Source organism: Onychostoma macrolepis, chromosome 13, assembly GCF_012432095.1.
Source record: "Onychostoma macrolepis isolate SWU-2019 chromosome 13, ASM1243209v1, whole genome shotgun sequence".
Lineage (NCBI taxonomy): Eukaryota > Metazoa > Chordata > Actinopteri > Cypriniformes > Cyprinidae > Onychostoma > Onychostoma macrolepis.
Window position 1 is genome coordinate 27398259 of NC_081167.1, and position 20285 is coordinate 27418543.

General features: G+C 36.7%; 2 protein-coding genes across 6 annotated transcripts in view; one reads left to right on the forward strand and one right to left on the reverse strand.

Moving 5' to 3' along the window:
• zbtb8os (zinc finger and BTB domain containing 8 opposite strand) lies at positions 1-14344 on the forward strand. The gene is made up of 7 exons (XM_058796857.1): positions 1-223; positions 818-842; positions 1119-1240; positions 8645-8727; positions 8809-8861; positions 10219-10255; positions 13916-14344. The coding sequence occupies exons 1-7, from the start codon at positions 142-144 to the stop codon at positions 14000-14002; spliced, it is 489 nt and encodes a 162-aa protein (XP_058652840.1). The 5' UTR covers positions 1-141; the 3' UTR covers positions 14003-14344.
• LOC131552769 (CD276 antigen) overlaps positions 10262-20285 on the reverse strand; it is a 22510-nt gene continuing 12486 nt past the window's right edge. For 4 of the 5 annotated variants that reach the window (XM_058796852.1, XM_058796849.1, XM_058796850.1 and 1 more), the window contains one exon: positions 13882-15332. In XM_058796852.1, the coding sequence (XP_058652835.1) occupies positions 15205-15332 (128 nt within the window). In that variant the 3' untranslated portion in view covers positions 13882-15204. Of the gene's footprint in view, positions 11265-13881; positions 15333-20285 lie in introns of those variants that run through there. The other variant, XM_058796853.1, reaches the window with a different exon arrangement.

The following is a 20285-nucleotide window of genomic DNA, read 5'->3' on the forward strand; positions in this document are numbered from 1 at the left end:
TTTTATTATGAACATGAATGCAGGAGCCGGCGGACTCTTACATTTCTATATGGTTCACTGTTTCTGCGTTCACACTATATATCTAGCATGTTTTCGCGGACATAATAACGCCTACAGAGCATTAAAATCACTCACAGAACAATGAATGACCGCGAACTTGATCTCACAGAAGCGCAAAAGGCTATCAAATCAAAGTATCCTCCCATCACCAGGAAATACGAGTGTAAGTGGAATCGAATTCAATGTCTATTCCGCATGTCATGTAAATCCAGTAACGATCACAAGCAAAACCTACTTAAAATAGACGCGCTGAAAAGTATGTAATGCGCACTTGTCTTACATTAGAGCTATACATAAGAAAAAGCACGAACGTTACAGAAACGCACTGTCTAATGTAAGATTTCTGATATGGGGAAGGTTCATGAGAATACGGTCACGTGACACGACGCTCTAAGAGGTGTGCGTTAGCACGCAACATCGTATCATGCCAATTTTTTATTTTTATTTTTTTCGAAATAGTTTCACTACATAGGTCTCATTTCGAGATGAATAATGGCAAAGTGTGCATGGAGTAGTAATGACAAAAACAACGCTGTTTGATTCACTGTTTCGAAGCACTCGAAAACACACCTGCTGGTTAAAGCGGTGCGAAATGCAACGCCCACACAATGAAACATGTTTCACAGCGTCGGAAGTGAAATAGTTTAATTCCGCGATTGCTCAGTGTTTGCAATTTCGCGTTTAGGTTAGGTTTTAGATTCGAGTGTGAATCGGCAATCGTGTCATCATTAAAGCAATGTTTTATTTTCTGTTTCAGATCTTGATCATACTGCAGATGTCCAGTAAGTATTTGCCTGTGACTAGTGCACTGTTACTTAAATCAAATGCAAAGAAGCTGCACTAATGGAATAAAAACAGTAATTTTAAAGGACACCTGAGTCATTTCCATTGCTACGGTAATCATATTTTTGAGTGGTTTGAACATTGTCTCAATTCTTGGTGTAAGTTTGTGCCAGGAATATGTTTGGTTACTGAGTGGAAGAAGAGGGCAAGATTTAAGCTAATGAATGTGTACTTGCAGTTTAACTTTGAAGGACTGCTTCTGTTTTTCACTGTAGGATTCATTCATGGGGTGATTCTCTGGAAGAGGCTTTTGAACAGTGTGCAATGGGGATGTTTGGCTACATGACAGACACAGAAACTGTTGAACCCACTGACACTCTAGAAGTAGAATCAGAAGGTGGGACTGTATATTCAACCTTTCCTTTTCAGACCACCTTGAATTACTAGTGTCTACTATATTTGACTCCACGTACACACAGCTAAGTTCGGTGGTTATTTATCAATTCTGTACACACACAGTTCAGTAATTTATAGTAGTGACAACCGCATTCTACAACCGAATAAACTCTTCTAAAATTCAGGCTGTGATGACCATTTACAGTAATTCTACTCAGTACAGAACCGAACTGAACAACTAGTTAATGGTGTTTTTAAACATGCATCAGAGATGTGTCTCTCTTTAATGTGCAAAGTGCAAGAAAATTGCAGAAATGTATGCCTTCACTGATACGTGTTGCCAGATCTTGCTAGAGAAAAAACTCTAGACATGCCCATATTAAACCCAAATAAGTCCAAATGCTTTTTATTTAAAATGAGACCAAAATATCAAATGATACGTAAATGCCTGTCTCCAGTTCTGGTGCCGCCGTCTCTATACACTGTACAACACCACATACATTCACATCAGTGTTAACTCAGCGGTAGAGTTACTCTCACGGGGCACTGCACTTATTCGCAGCCACCAAAAGTACATTATTTGCATCTGCTTCAGAGACTTACTGGTTAAACTTTTCACTCGTGTGCTGTTCTGACGAGCGCCTTTTCTGAGCACATAAACCCAAAGTGCGTGCTCTAAAAAGCCCGTCAAACAGCGCCTGATTACTGAACTAAGTTATGTTTTGTGTAATACTGTCAAAACACACCAGGTTTATGTATAAACTCAGTTGGTTATGTCTAAAATGAAGGTAAACAGCTGAGAGAAACGCATGCGTGCCTGTACATTAGATGCGTGCAGGTCTTAAAGGGACAGTACTAAACATGCTGCCGACTGTAATTAAAGGGATAGTTCACCCTAAAATTGTAATTCTGTCATTATTTACTCACTCACATGTTGTCCCAAACCTGTATTAATTTCTTTCTTGTGCTGAACACAAAAGAAGATATTTTGAAGAATGTGGGTAACCAAACAGTTGCTGGTTCACATTGACTTTAACAGTAGGAAAAATAAAATACTATGGAAGTCACTGTAGACCAGCAACTGTTTGGTTTTCCACATTCTTCAAAATAGCATTTATTTTCAGCAGAAGAAACTAGTTCAGGTTTAAAACAACTTTTGAGTGAGTAAATGAAGGTATAAAAATCAAACACTAGCCTATTTTAATTTTGGGGTGAATTATTCCTTTAATGTTAATAAAACACCAAACACAAAGAGAAAAATCACTCACTACTCTTGACTGAAAAACTTTAATACAGTTGCTTTAATAGGAATCTATCTATATAGTGTTTTATTTTTATATTTGTTCATTCAATTTCTTGAATGCTCCTGCTAAATACACCTATTGTAGACTACCTGAAAATAAAACACTGTTTATTTTATTTGTATATTATGTGTATTTGTAATGTGTATCTTTGCTCTAATTTTTTAATAACAAAGATAAAATAATGACAACGATTTTTATCTTCACCCACTTTGGCCTAAATATCCGCCATACTTTTTTATATTTTGTTACCTTGAAAGGCTTTGTCTTTATAATAGGGAAATTAGTTTGGCTGTACTGCTCAAACAACTTGCAAAATAGAAAATCCAACATGACAAAGAATTGTGATAATATTGTGAATCGTGATATTTCAAAAAAAAAAAAAATTGTGATATTTTTGCCATATTGCCCACCCCTAGCTGAGGGGGACCAAATCCATACATTTATATGCAGTTATCGCTCCTGAAATTTTACAGTGTGTAAATTGCCTTAAAATAAAGTTCACTCTTTTGGAAATTTTTTAAAACAGTCTTACCTTTTATGAGCTTAACAATAAAATTTGCCATTTACTAGACATAGAAATGAATTAATGATGATAAAAATGCCAATTTTGAGTGAACTGTGTGTATATATATATATATATATATATATATATATATAAATATAAAAAATTTCAATTCAAGCTTATTTGTATAGCGCTTTTCACGATACAAATCGTTGCAAAGCAGCTTTACAGGAAATTAAGTTTCTACAATATATTTAGTAGTAGTTTATCAGTGGTGACTATGTCAAGTTGATGTACATATGGCAGAAATGTACAGTAAATATCAGGTAATGACGTAATCAAACAGACGAACACTATTAACTGCAATGATTATATGTTGCAATCAAACTTATAGCAAAATTTGGTAGTTCTAGGTGTTGTTTCAGGGTTGGCATCATCTGAGGTCCTCTGAGGGGTTGGCATCATCTCTTCTCAGGTGTTCAGTCGTCTCAGATCTTTTAAGGGTTGGATCCAGACTGAAGCTGCTGTAATTTCTAGTTACATCCCGTGGCAGAAACAGAGAAACAAATAGAGACATAATTAGCGTAGCTGCTGTTCCAACCAAGTAAAATAATTTGTTAAACCCAAGCTAAAGAGTAATAATGTGCGTTTGATCAGATATATCTGCAGTACAAGATTATGAGGTGCGTTATGTGAATGCTTGGCTAAAGAGATGTCTTTAATCTAGATTTAAACAGAGAGTGTGTGTCTGAACCCTGAGCGTTATCAGGAAGGCTATTCCAGAGTTTGGGAGCCAAATGTGAAAAAGCTCTACCTCCTTTAGTGGACTTAGCTAGGTACTACCAAAATCCAGAGTTTTGCGACCTTAGGAAGCGTGATGGATTGTAGCGAGATAGAAGACTAGTTAGGTATACAGGAGCTAAACCATTAAGGGCCTTATAGGTAAGTAGTAATATTTTGTAACTGATATGGAACTTAATAGGTAGCCAGTGCAGAGACCGTAAAATTGGGGTAATTTGATATTTTCTTGACCTGGTAAGGACTCTAGCCGCTGCACTTTGGACTACCTGTAGCTTGTTTATTGAGGATGCAGGACAACCAGTCCAGCATTACAATAGTCCAGTCCAGAGGTCATGAATGCATGAACTAGCTTTACTGCATCTGAAACAGGTAGCATGTTTCGAAGCTTGGCAGTGTTTCTAAGATGGAAGAATGCTGTTTTTGTAACATGGGAAATATGATTTTCAAAAGACAAGTTGCTGTCTATTATAACACCCAGATTTTTGACTGTAGAGGAAGTAACAGTACATCCGTCTAGTTGCAAATTGTAATCCAAGAGATTCTGTGTATTGTTTTTTGGTCCAATAAGTAATATCTCTGTCTTTTCCGAATTTAATAGGAGAAAATTATTGGTCATTCAATCTTTTACATTTTTAACACATTTCTGTTAGCTTAGATAATTTAGAAGTTTCATCTGGTCTTGTTGAGATATGCTGATGATACTCAACTATATAACAATGGAAAAAGGTCAGCTTCAAGACTCTCAATCGAGTTCGTGAACCGCTCTGCTTACATTACAGAAAAACCAGTAATTATACCCTAACAGAGGATGCTAAATGCATCAATACATCAATCAGCAAAATTCTGATTGGTTCTAAAACCTTGATAAACTTAGACAATTTCCACATATGGACGTAAACGCTTCAAGCTTATCTCCATCTGATTGGGCATACGTCAGCAATCATACAAGATGGGTGTCTTCCCGGATACCTATTTTTGGTCAGGATGGCGACAACTGGCAGAGACATTTGTCTAACACAGAGAGAGAGCTACAAGCAAACACACACACAGAGCACTTCTCAGAACTTCAAGGCCACCTAGCCCTAGCTAGAATTTTATCAGCATGGTAATGGTTCGTTACACACACAAACACTACATCAAAATTGGATCACTCCTACAACAGGCTAGCCTGTTTATATCGTTCAGCACAATTTCAGGAGTGATCCACTTGTGATTTAGTGAAATTTTGATGTATTTATGATGGTATGACGTGTATGGTATCATGCGGTGCATGGCGATACCCAGCCGTGCGCTGAGGTTTTACAGGAAGTTTTGAGAATTTATTTAGCCTGTAAGCAACCTTAAGATCTTTGAGGTCTGACCTCATTTTTAAGGTTGTCTTCCGCTTTCTTCCACGTTTCTCTGGTTTTGCTCTCCATTTTAAGGCATTGGAGATCATTTTAGCTGAACAGCCTATAAGTTTTGCACCTCTTTATAGGTTTTACCCTCTCCAATCAACTTTTAATCAAAGTACGCTGTTTTTCTGAACAATGTCTTGAACGACCCATTTTCCTCAGGCTTTCAAATGCATGTTTAGCAAGTGCTGGCTTCATCCTTAAATAGGGGCCACCTGATTCACACCTGTTTCTTCACAAAATTGATGACCTCAGTGATTGAATGCCACACTGCTATTTTTTGAACACACCCTTTCAACTAATTCAACTAATTGCCCAATTGCACAGCCTTAAGAGGGTCCATATCATGAATGCTGGGTCTTGTTTGTTTTCTGAGAATCTACTGCACCTACTGGTAACTTGTTTGCCACGTAGCAATAAAAAATGTACTAAAAACCTTGATTATTCTGGTTAGTCATTGTACTGCTATTATTTTGAACAATACTGTATATATATAAATATAAAAAATTTCAATTCAAGCTTATTTGTATAGCGCTTTTCACGATACAAATCGTTGCAAAGCAGCTTTACAGGAAATTAAGTTTCTACAATATATTTAGTAGTAGTTTATCAGTGGTGACTATGTCAAGTTGATGTACATATGGCAGAAATGTACAGTAAATATCAGGTAATGACGTAATCAAACAGACGAACACTATTAACTGCAATGATTATATGTTGCAATCAAACTTATAGCAAAATTTGGTAGTTCTAGGTGTTGTTTCAGGGTTGGCATCATCTGAGGTCCTCTGAGGGGTTGGCATCATCTCTTCTCAGGTGTTCAGTCGTCTCAGATCTTTTAAGGGTTGGATCCAGACTGAAGCTGCTGTAATTTCTAGTTACATCCCGTGGCAGAAACAGAGAAACAAATAGAGACATAATTAGCGTAGCTGCTGTTCCAACCAAGTAAAAATAATTTGTTAAACCCAAGCTAAAGAGTAATAATGTGCGTTTGATCAGATATATCTGCAGTACAAGATTATGAGATGCATTATGTGAATGCTTGGCTAAAGAGATGTCTTTAATCTAGATTTAAACAGAGAGTGTGTGTCTGAACCCTGAACGTTATCAGGAAGGCTATTCCAGAGTTTGGGAGCCAAATGTGAAAAAGCTCTACCTCCTTTAGTGGACTTCGCTAGGTACTACCAAAAATCCAGAGTTTTGCGACCTTAGGAAGCGTGATGGATTGTAGCGAGATAGAAGACTAGTTAGGTATACAGGAGCTAAACCATTAAGGGCCTTATAGGTAAGTAGTAATATTTTGTAACTGATATGGAACTTAATAGGTAGCCAGTGCAGAGACCGTAAAATTGGGGTAATTTGATATTTTCTTGACCTGGTAAGGACTCTAGCCGCTGCACTTTGGACTACCTGTAGCTTGTTTATTGAGGATGCAGGACAACCAGTCCAGCATTACAATAGTCCAGTCCAGAGGTCATGAATGCATGAACTAGCTTTACTGCATCTGAAACAGGTAGCATGTTTCGAAGCTTGGCAGTGTTTCTAAGATGGAAGAATGCTGTTTTTGTAACATGGGAAATATGATTTTCAAAAGACAAGTTGCTGTCTATTATAACACCCAGATTTTTGACTGTAGAGGAAGTAACAGTACATCCGTCTAGTTGCAAATTGTAATCCAAGAGATTCTGTGTATTGTTTTTTGGTCCAATAAGTAATATCTCTGTCTTTTCCGAATTTAATAGGAGAAAATTATTGGTCATTCAATCTTTTACATTTTTAACACATTTCTGTTAGCTTAGATAATTTAGAAGTTTCATCTGGTCTTGTTGAGATATGCTGATGATACTCAACTATATAACAATGGAAAAAAGGTCAGCTTCAAGACTCTCAATCGAGTTCGTAGACCGCTCTGCTTACATTACAGAAAAACCAGTAATTATACCCTAACAGAGGATGCTAAATGCATCAATACATCAATCAGCAATCTTTGAGGTCTGACCTCATTTTTAAGGTTGCTATTTGACTATACAGTCCAGAAATAATATAATTACAGAAATGAAGTAGAATTACTCACCCTCATGTTGCTGCAAACAAGTAGGACTTGCTTTTCTCCACGAAAGGAGAAAGAGAAGGACACTTGGTCCCACTTTATATTAGGTGGCCTTAACTACTACGTACGTACATTTAAATTAATCATTTGGTACAATTCACTTATTGTGTACATACATGTTTTTACATTGTACTTATATTTTTAAAAATACCTATATGTAATTACATTTATAATTACACTGCTGACCCATCCCTTACACCTTAACCCACCCTTAAACCTACCCATACCACCAAACCTTACCCATATCCCACCTCAATAGCAGCAAAAATGTTTTGCAATACGAACACAATAAGTACATTGTACTTATTTTTTTATTTAAGTACATAGTAGTTAAGGCCACCTACTATAAAGTGTGACCGGACACTTTTTTACATGCAGTTACAAGCTTCATGAAGGATGCAAATGCACCATAAAAGTAGCATTAAATTGTTTATAGAAAGTCTGTGCACTGCATGTGTGGACTGTTTATAAAAAAAAAAAAAAAATGCTACTTGCACTAAATAGTGGTATATTCTGTTTACAAAAATTATAAATCATTTTAAATAGTGTTAAATGCACAAGTGCATTTAGAAGCAATATTCTGTGTTACATTTTCCGAGCAACTATAAAAATAGCTTTGTTAACAAAATTATACCACTCTTTATTGGTGAGGACTGGAGAATATTGAATGGACTAAAGGTTAAAATGTATGGAGTGGCAGACATTAAAATTGACATTGAAAGCTATTACATGTCTTCATATGACCAAAATATATTGCAAGGAGTTATAAAGACCACATTTATAGTACTTAATTATTCTGGTTGTCTTTTATTCATCATGACATTGAAAACTGTTTTTGCTATTCAACTGAAAAAAAATTGTTAAACCAACAGATTTTGTTGTTGTTGTTAACGGTACTAGTAATATTATTGACTTCACCATTAATTGCTTTTTGTGAATGACTACTTTGCAAGTCACTTTAGAAAAGTGCATGGTTTCCAACCAGGCAAACTTCCACAGGTGCCCCAATAAGTTTTAAAGTATTTAAAAATAGTCCTATTAACAAAATCTAAATTAAAATGCCCCAAAAAACAATACAAATAATAAAACTGCCAGCCTATTTTGAGTTTGTGTTAAACAAAGGAGGGCTGTGGATTCGGAAAGCTTGAGAAGCACTTCTTGTCACAAGTAACTCAATAAAAGTCATTTTGGCATTTACAGGGCCATTAAAAGCCATTTCAAAGGGCGTTGTGTGACAAAAAGGAAATAAATTGAAAACATCCAGCCAGATGTTGACCTTGTCTTGTTGTTTCAGGAGACGACATGGAGTCACTCCTTTTTCATTTCTTGGACGACTGGCTCTTTAAATTCAGCGCTGATCTCTTCTTCGTTCCCAGGGTAATGTGCAAACATTGACATTCGATTTCCTGTGACCGCAGTTTTTTTCTGTTTTCCAACCAGCTTGTCTTTTGTTTGCAGGAAGTGAAGGTGTTGAATGTAGACCGAATGCGCTGGAAAATCCGCTCCATAGGGTGAGTTCTGAATCTAAAACAGTGCACCGGGAATACTGAACACCTTTTCCAGTATACACCCACAGAGCTCCCACAGATGCCCAGTCTTTTGTGTCTGAACCCGAATGAACTCTTTGGATATTGAGCAGGTGTTTACAGTTACAATGATACATAGCCAGACAGGATGCCTGGGAAAGATTTGGAATTCTAGTGACAGTGGGCTGAATCATTTTCACTGGAAATCTTTCTGATGTGTGAAATTTTCATCAGAGGATGAGTCTCACATAAAAACAAAGTTACAGTGTTTTATGTCATGTTTTGTAATCTTGTAAACAAAGTTTTACTCGCATGAATATGACATCTGGTCTAAGACATCTTTCAAATATGTTTCCTCTGAAACAAAGAAACAAATACTTGGAATACACTCGTGAGTAATGTAATGAAATATGTCATTCATATGTGGTTTACAAAATAAATCATTTTTCCAGAATATACCAATACTTTTGACTGGTATAATTGAACTTTTTACTTTGTCAGTCAATGGAAAAAGGTTTTTTTAGTAAACATTTAATGCTAATGTTTAGAACATTAACCAGTTTTGCTTTACCGGTTATGCTTTACGTATTCATGCATTACAGAATGCAGAAAAAACATAGGCCCTGACTGAGAAATGACTAAAATAAAATGACACATCTTCACGTTCAGAGCCATTAAGTGAGGAAAGAGTTTCACAGGACTTTCATTGTGACTTTTCTGTATATCTAACCCACGTAGAAAAAACATCAAGAAAAAACTTTCACCGCATGCTTTCCTGTGCTCAGGAAGAGGCCCCACATTCCCAACAATGTGGCTTTTCCTGCTGAAAAGTTGTAGTGTTTAATCAGTATGGAATTAGGGATTTTCAGAGTCTGTCTTCCAAGAATTACAAATATCAATTGCATTTACCTAAAATAAATGTTAAAGGGATAGTTTAGCCTAAAAAGAAAAAGAAAAAAGATCATTTACTGAGCCTCATGTCAGTCCAAACCTGTATAAATTTCTTTATTTTGAAGAATGTGGATAACTAAACATTTATTGGTCCCCATTGACTTCCAGTTTTTTTTACTCGATGCGTCATACTTTGCGGACGCGTCGAGTATAAATCAGCCTTAAGAGTTTCTATGCAAGTCATTGAAGACCATCTGTTTGGTTACCCACATTCTTGATAATATCTTCTTCTGTGTTTAGTAGAAGAAATTGAATGTAAATGATGACAGAATTTTCATTTTTGAGTGAACCATCCCTTTAAATAAATCAGAATTTATGTATGATTCCTTCATATTATGTTTCTTTCAGATTACAGTCATTCTCTTTAACAGTCATTCTTTTTTATTTGTAGGTGGGGTGAAGAGTTTAACATAAACAAGCACCCGCAGGTATGTTCCCATCTGTCTGTGCTTTTCTCTGTGTTTAAACACATCTGTGGCTTACTTGCTTTACACATTCTGAATCACATCTAGTTGAACAGTAGCACATCTCTTTTCAAGCCCTATAAACCATTATGGAAATCCACAGAGGAATTTATGGGTTGTTTGTTAGTGAGAGACACAACAATGGAAGTTGGAATAACAAATAACAACTGCCTAGATCATTGGAGAATTAGGATAAGGAAATGAATAATATAGCATCAAATATAGCTGCGAAACAGTATCTGTCACAAGTCCAAGACGGGCAAAAGGAGCAACTATAAAACCACAATTGCTGAGTTATGCAAACCTGTGGTTTGAACCATTGATCCAGTACATTTACGTTACATTTAGTCATTTTGCAGACGCTTTTATCCGAAGCGACTTACAATTGGGGAATACATAAAGCGATTCATCTTGAATAGGCAGTCAGACAGAGGAAGTGCTCGCAACACCAAGTCTCAGGCATTGTTCAAATAATTACAAGCTAGCAAGGGAAGGAATAAATAAAGAGAAAGATAGTTGTTTTTTTTATTTAGGATGAAGTCAAGTAGTGTCGAAAGAGATGAGTTTTCAGACGTTGCTTGAAGATTGACAGGGATCCAGTACTCCGGAGAGGGGTGGGAAGATCATTCCACCAGCCAGGAATGGTGACCGAGAATGTTCTGGAGAGTGATTTTGAGCCTCTCTGTGATGGTACCACGAGGCGTCGCTCACTAGCAGATCTCAGACTTCTGCTGCAATGTGCTCTTTGAAGGTCAGCTGGTCATCAAAGATTACACCAAGATTTCTGACTGAAGTTATTGTAATTGGTAATTGTAGAAGTATAGCTGGATGGTGAAATCATGCTGTGGAGTCGGAGCGGCAGGGAAGACAAGAAGCTAAGTCTTTGCCAGGTTGAGCTGTAGGTGATGTTCTTTCATCCATGCCGAGATGTCCGCCAGGCAGCCTGAGATCCGTGCAGCTACCATTGGATCATCTGGTTCAAAAGAGAGATAGAGCTGTGTGTCTACGACCACTACATCACTTTTGTCCATTTCATATTTTAGTATATGTTCACAATTTCACCAAAAACATGCAGAATTTAAACTTCCTGTATAAATAAGTAGCAGTTATTGGTTTCCCAATCATAGCGCCCTCTACTGATAGAATGAGAAAAAGTTCTGAAACCCAGATTGTGTTCAACCCCTCACATTTTAGCAACAACTTTAGTATATCTTCTCGAGGGACAATACTACGCAAATGAAACTTGGATATATTTTAGAGTAGTCAATGTGCAGCTTGTATAGCAGTGCAAATTTACTGTCCTCTAAATATAACTCGGCCATTAATAGCCATTATTGTCCAAAGAACTGGCAACAAAAATGAGTACACCCTAAATGAACATGTCAAAACTGTGTCCCAAGTGTCAATATTTTGTAGGGGCACCATTGTTATCTAGCACTGCCTTAATCCTCCTGAGCTTGGAATTCACCACACATGCTGGACACCATCTGAGCCTCATCCGATCAGCCTCATCTATCTTAGTCTCATCAGGACATGGTTCCAGTAATTCATGCTCTTGGACAGGTTGTGTTCAGCAAACTGTTTGCAGGCTTTTTGTGAGCCAGCTTCAGAAGAGGTTTCCTTCTGGGACGACGGCCATGCAAACTAACTTGTTGCAGTGTACCGGTGTATGGTCTGAACACTGACAAGCTGACCTTCCACTTCTGCAACCTCTAAAGCAATGCTGGCAGCACTCATGCATCTGTTTTTGGAAGCCAGCTTCTGCACCTGAAGCACAGCACGAGGACCTAACTTCTTTGATCGACCCTTGCGAGGCCTGTTCCGAGTGGAACCCGTCTTGGAAAACCTCTGTATGACCCTGGCCACTGTACTGTAACTCAGTTTCAGGTTGTTACTGATCTTCTTATAGCCTATAGGCCATCTTTGTGGAGAGCAACAAATCCTCACAGAGTTCTTTGCATGAGGTGCCATGTTGAACAGCCAGTGGTCAGTATGAGAGAATTGTACTCAAAGCTAATGTTATCACTTAGGGTGTACTCACTTTTGTTGCCAGCTTTTTTTGACAATAATGGCTGTGTGTTGAGTTATTTTCAGAGGACAGTAAATCTTTATTGCTATACAAGTTGCACATTGACTACTCTAAAATATATCCAAGTTTCATTTCTATAGAATTGATATACTAAATATACTAAAATGGTTGCCGAAATGTGAGGGGTGTACTCACTTTTGTGAGATACTGTAGATGAACAAACAACACCTAACCACACTCTTCTTGGTAAACCTAGAGTAAATCTGACCACAATTGCAATGTATAATTGAACGTTGTAATTCATGATGCAATTAATGTCAGATTCAGTTCCTTAAAGTCTTAAAAATTTCTGCTTTTCCCCTTTCAAGTAGTTAAAAATTTTCATACTGGTTTGTGTATATTATATGCAACATAAATGCTGTTATATAGTGTTTCCTTTATGATCATACTATTAACTTTACCTCGTGTTATGCAGTAGTCTTTTAAAATCCTGTAATATTATTCGTCTGGGGAACACATTCCTCTGTAAATTCCTTTCCCATGTGGCACAGTGTTTAAAGTATTTGTGAAAGTATGCTGTGCGTCTCTAGACTAATACGCAGCCTAATGTTAAACTCATGATGGGCTGTTTTATTTTTGCCAAGGACAAAGTTTCTCATAGTTTCAGGATGTTTTCAGTGTTGCTGGTCTAATTTCTCTCTCCAAATATATAAATATTGATAGTTGAATATTAGGTTGAATATTAAACTATGTCAGTGCAATCGCTTTCACATATAATAAAGCTAATAGAAGTCTTTACGGCTGTTCCACTGCAGATTGCTGTTTGTTGTTATAGGTGCTCCACATGGTCTCATATTTGAAAGTGCTTGTTTGCACAGGCTTTATTTATTCATTTGAGCAGATCCCTTTATCCAGAGCAAGTAAACAAGTGATAGAAATCAGTGGTGAATAAAAAGACCAATGTGCAAACACATAGCCCTGCTCAAATGTCTGCCCCGAGCTGCTTAAGCCCAGAAATGAAATTTTGCAGTACATTTACTCATCCCTCGGGCCATCCAAGATCTAGGGGAGTTTGATTCTTCAGAACAGATTTGGTGAAATTTAGCATTCCGTCACTTGCTCACCAATTGATCTTCTATAGTGAATGGGTGCCGTCAGAATGAGAGTCTAAACAGCTGATAAAACCACAAATCCACAAGTAATTCGCACCACTCCAACTTTAAATCGTTGCTTCCGGCCAAAATACTAATCTATAATCAATAATGCTTCCTCCAGTAAAGGAAAGTTCATCCTGTTGTTGTCTCGCATCAAAATTCACCAACATATTGTTTTGGAGTGTTAAGCGGTGCTCGATTTGTACATATTTCTTTCCTGATCAAGATGACTCTTTCACTGCAGGGGTAAGAAATATTGTGGGTAGAGGACTCGTACTGAAGCTGGAAGTAATGGTTTACAAACATTTTAATAGTGGATTTATTACAGACTCCCAGCGTTTTGCTTCACAAGATGTAAACTGATTCCATTTGGTGCATAAATTACATACTCTTTCTTTTAAACGGCAAAGATTTTAATGCTTTTATTTTCCTGTTTTACAGGGAACAGAAGTGAAAGCAATCACCTACTCTGCTATGCAAATACATGACACGGAGAAACCAGATATCTTTGTCATTGTCGATATTTAAACAACAAAAACACAAGTTACATATAATTTAATACCTCATGTTAATTGACATGATTTTAAAAGACTGTACCTTCTAGTTGGAATGGACATATGAGATGTGTAATTTCTTAAACTATGAAATGTTTTGTGGATTATATGACTGAAATACTGTTTTGGTTTTTTTGTTGGTCTGATTTTCATTGTTAATTATGACATTAATAATTTTTCATTTTGTAATTTATAAACGGGCAACAAGAAACACTCATGATCTGAAGATACTTTGGTTAAATTTGGTTCTGGATCTAAAGATTTTTTTTTTTTAAAGATAATTTAAAATGTATAAATAAAATCAATATAAAAACCCTTTTAAAGCTCTTTTTTCGTACTAAAGTTAATAAAAGTGAAAAAATAAAATACATCTCATTAACATTAATGATACAGGGAAAGTAAACTTCTCCAGCAAGGCTGTGCATAATAAAAACCTTCAAAATCAGCAGGTACACAATGAGTTTTTGTCTTGAATAATCTTTCAGTGATATGTAAATTAGATACGCAAACATTCATATTATCAATGTTTTAAAATGTCTTCATTGGTCACTTTTAAAGCTGAAGTATGTCATTTCAGTGGCGCCAAACAGACTAAAATAGTCCTGCCTTAAAAGGTTAGTTCACCCAAAAATGAAAATTCTGTCATTAATTACTCAGAGAGAGCTCTCCGATTTGATCAAAAATATCCTAATTTGTGTCCTGAAGATGAACGAAGGTCTTACAGGTTTGGAACGACATGAGTGTTCGTAATTAAATGACAGAATTTTCTTTTTTGGGTGAACTAACCCATTAACTTGATGCTGGTTAACATGGTCATTGTCACTTTAAACAGCCATTCAAAAGTAACCATAAATTTTGCAACTATGATTTTTGTAAAAGGTTCTAATTTTAATGAATGCTCTAAAAAGCCTAAAATTGACTTTACCTCACGTCTCAGGATGGTCACTAGTAAAGAAACAATGTAATTGCAACAAAAATCACACACTTCAGTTGTTCAAAATGATTTCTTGTGCTTCTCTCCCTAATGTGGATTACATAAAGCCTTTGAGCAGCAGTATTAATTTAAATATAAAAATACAAGCCTAAAAATAATGTTGGAGGCACTATTGGAATAGCAATAGTAGTTGGTGCTCTACACAGACACGTTCATTTCCAGAAATTCATGTGAATCTTGGTCTACATGAGTCCAGTATGGATGCTCCTGACGCGACAGTATAACCATAGCAGCAGACCCGTCGAGCACAGGAGGAAAAAACACAATACAGACAGAACCACGACTGACCTACTGGAGCTCATGTTCCCATCTAAAATAAAAGACAGACAAGAGAAACATATTACTGACAGCTGACAGTTTGTACTGACATTTTAAACAGAATATTCAATAACATTCAACATTTTCAAAGTCAAATGATTTTTTCTTTGGAATAATGCGAACTGATGAATTTTCATTTTTCTGTTGACTCAGGGGATTAGAATGAAAATCAGCATTCTAATATGCTGATTTGCTGCTAAAGAAACATGTCTGATTATTTTAAACGTTGAAAACAGTTGTGCTACTTAATACTTTTTTTCAGGATTCTTTGATGAATAGTAAATTCAAAAGAACAACATCATATTTTAAACAGAAATCTTTTTTAACATTATACATGTTTTTACTTTTAATCAACTAAATGCATCCTATTATATACATCATATTCCAGCTCATTTTGTATTATGACCATAGATTATGGATCTGTACTGAAATGTCTCAAATACATTGAGCAATTGACATTTCAGAAAGTTTTGCATCATAAAACACTTACAATGCGTTTATTTTTTGCTGACAGATTCCTCAAACTTCATGTAATTTACAATGCTTGCAAAACACCATGTAAACAAATCAGAAAAAAGAAAATGTTGACAATGCAAAAGTCTGTACCAGACATGTTCACAAGTCTCTGAGGTCCAAGTCAAGTCTTTAATGTGGAGTCCAAGTCGAGTCTTAAGTCTTTGTTCTATTTATTAGCAACAGTTCTTTCAGCTAGTAATTGAGGCTAAATAACGTTTTGAAATACTGATTTCACAATATGATTTTCTCAGAAAAAACTTTAACAAAATTTAAGACAAATTAGAAATGAAAAGGTGTCAATTTATTGTCAGACAAAATGCTGCACATTTCTTTGTAAAATTGAAATGTGTCAAACAACAAAACTAAATTGAAATTTTAAAACAAACCCCAATCAATCAAATAAATAACACAAATAAAAGAAATCTCATATGGGTGAAGTAAACATCAGAGATGCTTTGCCACAAGCTGCAACTGTAGGAACTAAACTAACTATGGTGATGCAGATCTTCTTCTGAGATGGTATTCCTTGGAGCACCCACGTTGTTGGAAACCTTCCGCATCGTCAGCAGGGATCTCAGGGTCTCAGGTGTTTCGCCCTTTAACCTGAACACCTCGCCTGAGTGGACTATAACTAGCCTTCACCTGCAGAAGGGTTCCAACTGTGGGCTCTCTTCAGCCACAGCCATCTTGAGCTGGACTCGGCTGCTGCAGCTATGTCCTTGGTGGCTTTTTTCAGCCGTTTCGGCTCCAGGCCCACCCTCTGGGAGGAAGTAGCGCACTGATTTTGCTGGGAACCCGCGGCAGCCAACTTCAAGGCTTTGTCTACACTGTTTTTCAATTTAAAATCAGAAGCAAGCACTGTATTTTAAACACAACTCAATCCAAACAAAGAGGCTGCATACATGCAGCATGAGCAGTTTTTAATCCAAATTAGATTGTACAATTTCGAATTTGAAGCAAAAACAAAACGCTCTGACTTTAGTTTTGTGAAACTATTCTACATAAATCATCTGCACAAAACGAAACAGCAGACAGGTTGAATTAGTACGCAGATTCATTCTCTGCCAGCAGGTGGCGCTTATGAACAGCAATTAAACGGTTATGAACACTACATTAATATGCATTATACAGAGGCAAGATAAGAAGAAAATACCATCTAAACTTTTCTAAAGACAGCCAGTTAGAAAAGCCATACCCATACCAAGTCACTTGCGTTTTAAGTCTCACGAGTCACGAGTCCAAGTCAAGTCCCAAGTCTTTATTTATGCGACTTAAGTGCGACTCGACTCCAAGTCGCAGACTCGAGTTTTCATCTCTGGTCTGTACAACAGTGAATGAGCTGAAATGGTTAAAGACGGACAAACTGGCTTTTGTGTCATAATCACTTGCAGTGTCATCTTGCAAACAATGTGCCTTTCTTTTATTCTTGAAATGGATGCCAGTTTGGGAACTAGGCATTTCAAAACACCTAAACTAGGGTGACGCTTGTTCAAAATTGTCCCAGAGGAAAAAGACTGTAATGCATGACAGAGACAAACCTGTTAGCTATCAGACAATGAAGGATTGATTCTGCTCTCGTGAACACAGACAAAGACTGAGATTCACTGCACTGGTTGTTTGAGGTTACAAACCAAATGCATGACACTGATTGTGTCACTCTTTGTACACTTTGATTTTCTAGCTTCAAGGAGAATCTAAGAATGGGCTAGAGAACATGAACATCGGGGTTGCTTCATGTCAGCTCAAGTGCTTTTCAATAATGCAGATATTCTGAGACTCATGGCAGCTTGCATGTGAAAATGTGCCATGATCTTACTTGGATTGTAGAGGTTGTTTCACGAAACATGAACCCCTCTGTCTTCACTTGCCCTGAGCCCAAATGCTGTCATTCATGCACTGCCAAAAAAATGTGATGTAATGTTTTGTGCATGTGGGTTAACTTGCATTTATTTTTCTTGCAGTTTTGTGAAATGCCAAGAAAAATCTTATCGGTGGGGGTGTTATGTCCATAGGGACGAATACATATTATTTTTAATATTATTATTGTCCTTGAATTTGTTTCACTGTTGTTTTCAAAGGTGTGGGTGTGGTTTGTTCTCCTTCTCAGGGCAAATCACCACCACCTGTAGCTCGTTAGTGAGAGTGTGCCTGAGGATCAAGAGGATATTGGGGCAGTTCAGAGATTGCTAGCAGACACGCTTTTACCCCTGCTCCAGACTGAACTTTGTGATTGTTTTTCCATGTGGAGACAATAGTTGTGTATTAGCAGTGGCTAATTGAGTTTCAGCATGACCTGTTGATGGATATTGTTCCAGGTTGAGATCGAGCTAAAGGTGTTGTGGCTCTTTTGTTCTGAGTGATTTTAAATACTAGCCTGTGCATTAAGAGGGATGCTGTACAAAAAACGGAGGCAAAAAGCAGTAAAAAAAAAAAAAAAAAAGGCACTTTCCCCCTACAGCAGGGGTGCCTTTTTTTTTATACTACTTTTTGCCTCCGTTTTTGTACAGCAAGGGAGGTGAGGGAAGTTGGCTGTATATTTCTTTTATTTTATTTAAGGTTAGTCAGAGCTCTTTCTTAAATTAGTTAGTGAACTATATGTTTGAACCTTTTTTAATAGTTGTGTTTGAGCCCCTCAATTGTCCTCAGTGTGAAAAGATGGATCTCAAAATCATACAGTCATTGCTGGAAAGGGTTCAAATATGCAAAAGATGCTGGAAAACTGCAGAATCTGCAGGACATGGAGGATTTTTCTGAAGAACAGTGCTCAGTTTAACTGTTCAGAACAAACAAGGGACTCGTGAACAACCATCACAAAACAAAAAACAGTCGTAGATCATCCAGGTAACTAGACACAGTATTAAGAACCAAGGGTTCCCAAACTTTTGAATGGGGTTATCTTAATAATTTCAGCTATTTTTTATTTTTTTTTTGTCTTGTGGACTATATGTAAATATCTCTTATGTAAAATATCTTACTCGGGACCGTACTAAATAATAATAAAAAAAAAACATGCATTTTGTATGATCTCTCTTATTTTGTTAAAATTATTCACACTTGCACAGATTCTGCAAGGGGTTACCAAACCTTCGCATGCCACTGTATATATAGCCCTAGTGTTTCTTTAGTTCTTTGTTGAATGTAATGGTTGTCTGTTTGCCTGTCATTGTGTTCTTTGTTCCCTTTGGTTTTTGGCTTATTGTTTGTTCTAGTTATTCCATGAATTACCTGTACACAGATCCTTGCCTCTGCCTGTTTTCCCCAGCTTCTCCACAATGTTACAGTTTTTGACTGGCATGTCTCTTTGACTAGTGCATCTTTGAGCCTATATTAAGTAAAATACTTAGAGTATCTGATTTTAACAGTACTTAAGACTTTTACTCGGGTTGTTTTGGAATTGGTGACTTGTAACGTGTAGTGGAGTAATTTTCACTGTAAGGAATCTGTACTTTTACTCAAGTATGGTTTTCAGGTACTCTTTACACCTCTGCATTTAGGTAGATCAGGGGGTGCATTCCCTTCAAAAACAAACGTAATCGGTAGTCTTCAGCGGCTCAGATGTCAGGAGTAAATAATGACTGCTACGTTCATTATTACATCCAAGAACAAAACACCTCAATCTTAGGAGCCATTCTTGTCTACAGCTCACTCAGGGTGGGTCTATGGTTGAACATCAGTGGCAATCAACAGTCGGTGGTTGTGTACACACACTGCCAAGACCAGTGTTGGGCAAGCTACTTGGAAAATTTAGCAAGCTAAGCCACAGCAACTTGGCAAAAGTAGTTTACTACATCTAAGCTATTTTAAAAAAATATATATTTTTACTATTGAACCAACATCATACCAAGTCAATGCTCTCTCAGTGATCAATAAAACTGTCAGTCAAGCAGATAGACATGCATAATAGTTCAGTTTAATTGTTTATTCAACAACTGTTCCAAACCAATTTGGCAACACAATCAATATCAAATACGGGGCCGGATTTATCTCATATTGTGACATTGGCAAAATAAATTTTTGCTGTCGGCCAGAAACCTCCTTTTAGTAGTTGGTATTGTGGCTTTATTGTATACGGATACGTTTATATAGCCTAAGTGGTAACACTTCACAATAAGGTTCAGTTGTTAACATTAGTTAACTAGTGTAGTTAACATGAACTAAGAATGAACAATACTTCTGCAGCATTTATCTTAATGTTAATTTCAACACTTACTAATGCATTATTAAAATCAAAAGTTGTTTGTTAACATTTGTTAATGCACTGTGAACTAACATGAACCATCAATGAACGACTATTTTCATTAACATTAACAAAGATGAATAAATACTGTAATACATGTATTTTATTCATTGTATGCTCATGTTTGATAATACATTAGCTAACATTAATGAAATCTTATTGTACCATATAGATGTATAGGACTACAGATAG